General features: G+C 38.1%; 2 protein-coding genes across 2 annotated transcripts in view; one reads left to right on the top strand and one right to left on the bottom strand.

The window, feature by feature from the left end:
- Positions 1-4,068, top strand: part of LOC125045461 (putative lipoyltransferase 2, mitochondrial) — a 6,033-nt gene extending 1,965 nt beyond the window's left edge. The window contains exons 3-4 of the mRNA XM_047642730.1: positions 18-133; positions 3,483-4,068. Of these exons, the coding sequence (XP_047498686.1) occupies positions 18-133; positions 3,483-3,715 (349 nt within the window). The 3' untranslated portion in view covers positions 3,716-4,068. The remainder of the gene's footprint in view (positions 1-17; positions 134-3,482) is intronic.
- Positions 4,069-4,731: 663 nt separating this feature from the next.
- LOC125045460 (AP-3 complex subunit mu-1-like) overlaps positions 4,732-7,500 on the bottom strand; it is a 14,865-nt gene continuing 12,096 nt past the window's right edge. Inside the window, exons 6-10 of the mRNA XM_047642729.1 lie at positions 7,218-7,331; positions 6,803-6,982; positions 6,512-6,670; positions 6,315-6,365; positions 4,732-6,113 (exon numbers count right to left, since the gene is read on the bottom strand). Coding sequence (XP_047498685.1) covers positions 5,979-6,113; positions 6,315-6,365; positions 6,512-6,670; positions 6,803-6,982; positions 7,218-7,331 — 639 coding nt within the window. The 3' untranslated portion in view covers positions 4,732-5,978. The remainder of the gene's footprint in view (positions 6,114-6,314; positions 6,366-6,511; positions 6,671-6,802; positions 6,983-7,217; positions 7,332-7,500) is intronic.

Here is a 7,500-nt window from a genome sequence, read left to right as displayed (position 1 = left end):
TTATTTCTTACTTCTAGGTATGTGTGTGCCTTGGAAAGAGCTGTAATTCGCACATGTAGGTCCTTTGGTATTGTCGCAGAAACTTCACCCCATACTGGAGTTTGGGTGAAAGACAACAAAATTTGTGCATTGGGTGAGTTCACGAATACTGCCCCCCACCCCCTCCCTCTTCCTCTCTTCTCTCCCTCTTCTTCTCTTCTCTCTTTCTTCCTCTCTTCTCACCCTTTTCCTCTCTTCTCTTGCTCTCTTCTCTCCCTCTCCCTCTCTTCTCTCCCTCTTCCTCTCTTCTCTCCATCTTCCTCTCTCCCTCTTCCTCTCTTCTCTCCCTCTTCCTCTCTTCTCTCCCTCTTCCTCTCTTCTCTCCCTCTTCCTCTCTTCCCTCCCTCTCCCTCTCTTCTCTCCCTCTCCCTCTCTTCTCTCCCTTTACCTCTCTTCTCTCTCTCTTCCTCTCTTCTCACCCTTTTCCTCTCTTATATCCCTCTTCCTCTCTTCTCTCCCTCTTCCTCTCTTCTCTCCCTCTTCCTCTCTTCTCTCCCTCTTCCTCTCTTCTCTCCCTCTTCCTCTCTTCTCTCCCTCTTCCTCTCTTCTCTCCCTCTTCCTCTCTTCTCTCCCTCTTCCTCTCTTCTCTCCCTCTTCCTCTCTTCTCTCCCTCTTCCTCTCTTCTCTCGCTCTCTTCCCTCCCTCTTCCTCTTTTCTCTCCCTCTTCCTCTCTTCTCTCCCTCTTCCTCTCTTCTCTCGCTCTCTTCCCTCCCTCTTCCTCTTTTCTCTCCCTCTTCCTCTCTTCTCTCCCTCTTCCTCTCTTCTCTCGCTCTCTTCCCTCCCTTTTCCTCTTTTCTCTCCCTCTTCCTCTTTTCTCTCCCTCTTCCTCTTTTCTCTCTCTCTTCCTCTCTTCTCTCCCTCTTCCTCTCTTCTCTCCCTCTTCCTCTCTTCTCTCCCTCTTCCTCTCTTCTCTCCCTCTTCCTCTCTTCTCTCCCTCTTCCTCTCTTCTCTCCCTCTTCCTCTCTTCTCTCCCTCTTCCTCTCTTCTCTCCCTCTTCCTCTCTTCTCTCACTCTCTTCTCTCCCTCTCCCTCTCCCTCTCCCTCTCTTCCCTCCCTCTTCCTCTCTTCTCTCCCTCTCTCTTCCCTCCCTCTTCCTCTTTTCTCTCCCTCTTCCTCTCTTCTCTCCCTCTTCCTCTCTTATCTCCCTCTTCCTCTCTTCTCTCCCTCTTCCTCTCTTCTCTCCCTCTTCCTCTCTTCTCTCACCCTCCCTCTCTTCCCTCCCTCTTCCTCTCTTCTCTCCCTCTTCCTCTCTTCTCTCCCTCTCCCTCTCTTCTCTCCCTCTTCCTCTCTTCCCTCCCTCTCCCTCTCTTCTCTCCCTCTTCCTCTCTTCTCTCCCTCCTCCTTGCCCATTGTTGCCATGGGAGGCTTAGGAAACGGACACTGGGATCCATTCCTGGGGATCACCCCTGCCTTGGGTCTCAGGCCTCGACTCGACTAATATTGCCCTTCTTTTCCCCTTCCCCTTTTCGTTTCTTTCTGTTCTCCAAGCCTCTCTACCATCCTCTTCCTAAGATGTGCTAGCCATGTTGAAAGGATGAAAGGTGGACTTTGTGCCTAGTGGCGGACACATGGGGGGTGAGGGGGGACGGCCACCCCTCCCAATAATTTAAAAAATGAGAAAAGGGAAGATTTTACAAGTGAAATTGGTATTTTTTCTGTTGAATAATCTTAACAGTTTGACATATATACCATGCAATTTTAATAAGCCAACCCCTAGAATAAGCCCCCATCCAGAAATGCATTTTTACAATTCTTGAATTTTTGGTATCATCATTATACAACACAGCACAATACAATACAATACATATAAAAGGGCATTGCCGGTGTTTTCTGATAAACTGAAGGGCATGGTCATGAATGCAAAGTGTCCCCCACTGTTTTTGCCAGTTATGAACAGCCTGGGAGAGCCATGAGCACAGTAATCCTCTGTTTAGCTGTCTAAACAGAGGAATATGTTGGGGAGAGAAACAGTCCACCCCTCAAGGGACCCTTAGGGGTGCACTGTTTCTCTCCCAAACATACTCTGAGACTTACCATGGCCAGTAATGAAGACTTTTTAACATTATTAGGGGCACTGAAGCTTTCCCCTTCATCAAATAACTGCACTGATTTAAATTTTTCTGGTTCCCCAACCCCAGACTCTCTAGCCAATGTTACTACTACCCTGTCCTACTATCACATCAGTCCAGTCCAAATCATCCATCTAGGTTAATACTTAATCTCCAGGAGACATTCCTCCTCTCCCAACATCCTCTACTTCATCTCCACCCCCACAACTTTCTTCATCAATTACCCCATCCTCCCTTATTACTACTCTGAATCCTTACTGTCCACCTCTTCGTAGTACAACCTCTCTCAACATTATTCCCTCTTCCACATGTCGACATCCTTCTGTTACCTCTACCTCTGTTTAGCCCACCCAAATGGGATAAATTTTTTGTAATCCTCTCCCACAGCCCCTTACTTTGACAACACTCTCCTCTTCTTGCAATGTCTCAAAAAACTAGCAGGCAAAATTTCCTTCTGCAGCCGCCATGATCATTCCCAGCCTTGTCACAGTTGCATCCAAATCCCAAGCTATAGCATTATCAAACCTAACTCACTTAACTCATTCATCCTCCAATCTCTCTGCTCCCATTCCTTCTACACTCAAAGTAACTGCTGACATTCATCATCCTCTTACTCAGGTTCCCCCTTAACCTCTCGCTCCTACTCCTTCCCAATACATCCCACTCCCCTCTTCCTTCCCCTTTATCCCTGCTTCTTCCCCCTGGATATACCTGACCCTTCCCTGGATTTTATTCCTCCTAACATTTTTCCTGAGACCTTAAACCCCCTTTCTCCTTTGCTAATCCCTATCTTATTCTTACACTTTTCTATAGTGCTAATTGACCTTTAATGTCTAGCACATTATGCTTTATAACCATTAACCATTAATAAATATTTTTGCATGTGGCACTTCATTCTGCTAAACAAGCAGTAGTCCATGCTGTAATTAGATTCATATTTTTTTTAATTATTTTTTCTGTATATCACATTCTACTATGCAAGACTTGAAAACATTACCATCATTTCCCAACTTCCTGTAGGAATATTGGCACAATTTCCCTCTCTTCCCTAGAGCTTGCCTAAATATAGGACATACATTCCTTAGGCCTCAAAGCATCTTTAATTTTCTTCAGAATCTCTCTTTTTTTTTTTTTTTTTTTTTTTTTTTTTTTTTTTTTTTTTCCCCCCCCTTTCTCCCCTCTCCCACCCTTCTTCTTTCTCCCCTCCACAAATTAGGGAAAAAATATCTTAGAAGGACCTAACCTTCCTTTGGTAATGGTTAAAACATAAGTTTTAGTCATTACATGCTAAATATTTACATTTTTCAATATAAAATATGCTCAAGTGGAGATATTCAGGGGACAAATATGAAATATTTTTTCTTTCTTTTACAGGTATTCAAGGTCGCCATGTAACTACCCATGGCATTGCTCTGAACTGCAATATAGACCTAAGTTGGTATGGTAATATAACACCATGTGGCATCCCAGATAAAGGTGTTACATCAATGAGTAAAGAGATAGGCAGGGATATTACCATAGATGAAGTTGTCCCCCATTTCCTAAAATCTTTTTCAGAAGTCTTCAAATGTGACATTGTCATTAATGAACAGGGTGCTAAACTCTGATTAGTTACTATGCTCAGTGGAAAAGCTGCTTGTGCTCCACTGTGACATGCCGACCCATATGAATGCATGTTATGGCTATTTAGTATGCAAAACTTTAATTTTGTGTCTGGATAGAATATGCCACACTGTTGGACATAAGATTTTTTTACCATTGAATATAGGTAATTACTTGAAGAACTGAATTATGCAGAGGCTATATAAATATTTTGATAATGTTTACAGGATAGTGATCTTAAAGTGGCAACAAGTTTTCCATAACTGCAGGGTGTTTAAAATTAAATTGGATGAACATATTTGTAGAAAGGTGTCTATAATGTATATGTAATCAAGTTGTAAATAAAAATTGTACTTAAGTATCATGTTTTCATTACTCAGGTCATGGTGAAATCCTTCCAAAGATTGTGGGTTTGCTCTTTGTATAAAGGAAAACATTAAATATAAAAAAAAATATTTTCTTTGTTATCATTTTCATTCATGCATGACAGTGAAATAACCTGTTCACAAGATCATTTATGATAATATTTATTCAATGATGCCAGAAATGCATGTAACCAGTACTTTTTCCTATTTCATTCATTGTTTCTTTTTCTTTTTTTATTATTATATATATGGCCCCATAAGCATGTAGTCAACATGAGTCAGTTACTAGACACTTGCTTGACCTCACATTTACTCCATTCTTTGTAAGTTTGAAAAAAATACTAATTTCTATTATTGTATCATTGTTAATATTACTAAAATGATAATAGTAATAATAGCAACAACAACAATACGAAGAACAATAATAATAACCATAGTTAACAAGAATAATACTATTAGAAATAAAACATTTTTTTCACAAAATAATCAAGGAATAAGGTAAACAGGTGATGGAAGGACTAGTAATTGACCCTTTGGTGATTATAACATTACAGAGTCATTTATGGGGGGGGAAATATATATACAAAGACAACAGAACCACAGTGTACAGTGCATGTCCCTGGTATCAGTAGGTTATATACATTAAAACAGGAATATGTGCTTTTCAAAATCAATTCAGAATATATTATCTACAATCCTCATCACAGAGTTGATTACATTCTGGGTTGGAGTATACCACCGTCAAAATAAATCCAGTAATTACAATATAGTTTATTTAACAATCAAAATACAGCCTAGAAATGAGAGAACACACACTCAAGCAAAGGTTAGGAGATTCTCAGTAACAAAAAAAGAAAACCTGGAATGAATTCACTTGTTGCTCTACTAAAGAAAAATAAAAAAAATCAGGAGATATGATTCATGATGAAAATCAGCACTCCTTCACAGCATCCTACTTTCTCAAAATGTGAATACTGCATTATGCAAGATATCTTACAAATGTTTCATCAAATAGTTTATTACAAGTATTGATTTTATCATTATTTCATACATTTTCAGAGTGACGATCTTGTAAAAAGAGGATGAAAGAAAAGTAAATGCAATGACCCTTGCATTCATGTTCTATCTTATATTACTATAGGAATATTGTGAAAAGGAAATGTTGAAGCTGTATCTCGATTTCAAGGAGTGCTGTTCAAAGGTATCAAATCCAAAATAATATTCAAAACTAGTGTAATCTTTAATCTTGTTTCATAATTATTTTTTTCTAGTTTGCATTAGTCAGGATTTGCATAAATATCCTTTAGAAATACTATCATAAAATCAACAATAGACTGAGAAAAAAAAAATCAAAGAAAAATAAAGATTATATAAAGAATAATAAATTCACTGTTACATTTCTCTTTGCAATGTATGCAATGTTAAATATCTCAAGTATATACTAAGTTTTCTTTTTTCTCTTCTTTTTAGGGTTACCTCTGACAAAACATAATACAGTCTTGTACATAAAGTATTCCTCTACTCATCAAACAGATTCCTTGGTCATTCTTGGTATATAAATTACATGAATAAGCTTATTATAATCTTCAAATCATTAATTAATTCCCTGCTTAATTAATATACAAAATGTAAAATCAAAATCTAATTATGACATTTCAGAGCAGAACTTATCATACAGAACCGGTAGAAAGCATGAAAATGTACTTTCCTTTGTTCAAACACAATAAAAATACTCAAGTGTTATACCAGAAAAAATTCTCTTAATATTTAATAACTATCAAACTTAATCAATGCAAATATACTATAAAAACACAAGCTGCAACAACAACAAAACTATGTAATCATTACAGAAAAATCAGCCGAAAGAAATGAAAGGCATCCAAATACATTCCCTAACTTTCCCTTATGTGCGAACCTGGAAGCGGCCAGCCCTGGTTATGTACTTGACACCTTTGAATGGCTTGTACTTTTCTCCATAAATGTCAAGACGGTTCACCTTCAAGCCAGAGACAGCCAGTTGGGTGATTGTGAATTGCACCTTTAAGATAAAGAAGAAAATTTGTTTATATTAATATACAAACTAATTCCAGTTACTTTGAGCTGAGGTTAATAATTTATAGAAGTAGATTCTAAACCTTACAAAAGGTAAGCTGCTATTATGATATATGAAATTTACTCTCAACTCTTAAAACAGAAACTCCGTTCTTTCCAATTACAATGCAAGAGATAAACAACTTACATTTATGGTAGGATTACTCTCAGGTGGAGGGGACCCACTCTGTATGCTGATCTGAAAAAAAAAGAAGTATAATTATCAAATCTCTCCCAAAAGAGAACAAAAGTGCAGTATCCCTTTACTGAACATCATTAAGGAGAAGTCGAGAAGAAAAAAGAGAATACTACAACTCGCAAAAAAACACTGAAATTCAAACTTACATTCCCTCTCATATTAGGTAGTTTTGTGGGATCAATGCGGCCCAAGTCCCACCGCAACACCTTGGACACAGGATCGAACGAGTACTTTCCTTGAGTCACTACCAGGTTGCAGTTCAGAACACACTTTGGCATTGGAACCTCAAGGATCACTCCTTCAACCTGCAATTGGATTGTGATTTTTTTTAATCAAACAAAAAAGCTATGAGAGAAAAAAATAATAATAATTATAACATCCATAACTCCAAACGTAACCATACTAAAACGCATGGACACCTGAAAGAACACACTTACTGTTCGCCCCATAGTTTGTTTGGGTCCTACTGTGACATCTAATCTTCCTCCTCCTACATCACGGAAGGAAATATTGTGGCGAATATACACTGGAATGGCAACGACTGACTGTGAACCAATGTGGTATGACAGGAGTCTAGAGTTCCCATCAGGAGGAATAAATGACAGCACTCGTTCAGACTGCAGAACAATACACAATTATATTAATGAAAATTCAATCTAGTTTTCTTAATACATTTCATTTATACTATACATATCTATGTACAATCTTACATCTTACATGTATTATACATATATATTGTGTGAGCAGATGTCAACTGACAAACAACTCCATCTACTTACTTACATCTTTTATTTGATATTATGGACTGGATTTTTCTAAATTAAAAATCAATATCAATAGGCACAAACTTACCTCCCAACGTTTAAGCCTGACACATGGATGAAATGACACATCATCAAAGAGGCGGGGATTTACAAATGACAGGGTAAGATCCGGCATCCCTGACAATTTGACACAGCAGTCAATCTAGAGAGAAAAATGACATTAAGGATAGTCAGCCAATTTTTCCAGTATTACCCACTGCCCCACACAACTACCATAGTTAATTAGTTATATTTTCTTTTATATTGTCATATAATAATGACAAAAAACAGAAATGTGTTAACCTTTAAATAGTAAGTTAAATCACAAAAGC

Source organism: Penaeus chinensis, chromosome 37 (genome assembly GCF_019202785.1).
Source record: "Penaeus chinensis breed Huanghai No. 1 chromosome 37, ASM1920278v2, whole genome shotgun sequence".
Taxonomy (NCBI): Eukaryota; Metazoa; Arthropoda; class Malacostraca; order Decapoda; family Penaeidae; genus Penaeus; species Penaeus chinensis.
Note: the sequence above shows the minus strand (reverse complement) of the source record. Positions and strands in the feature narration are given on the sequence as shown.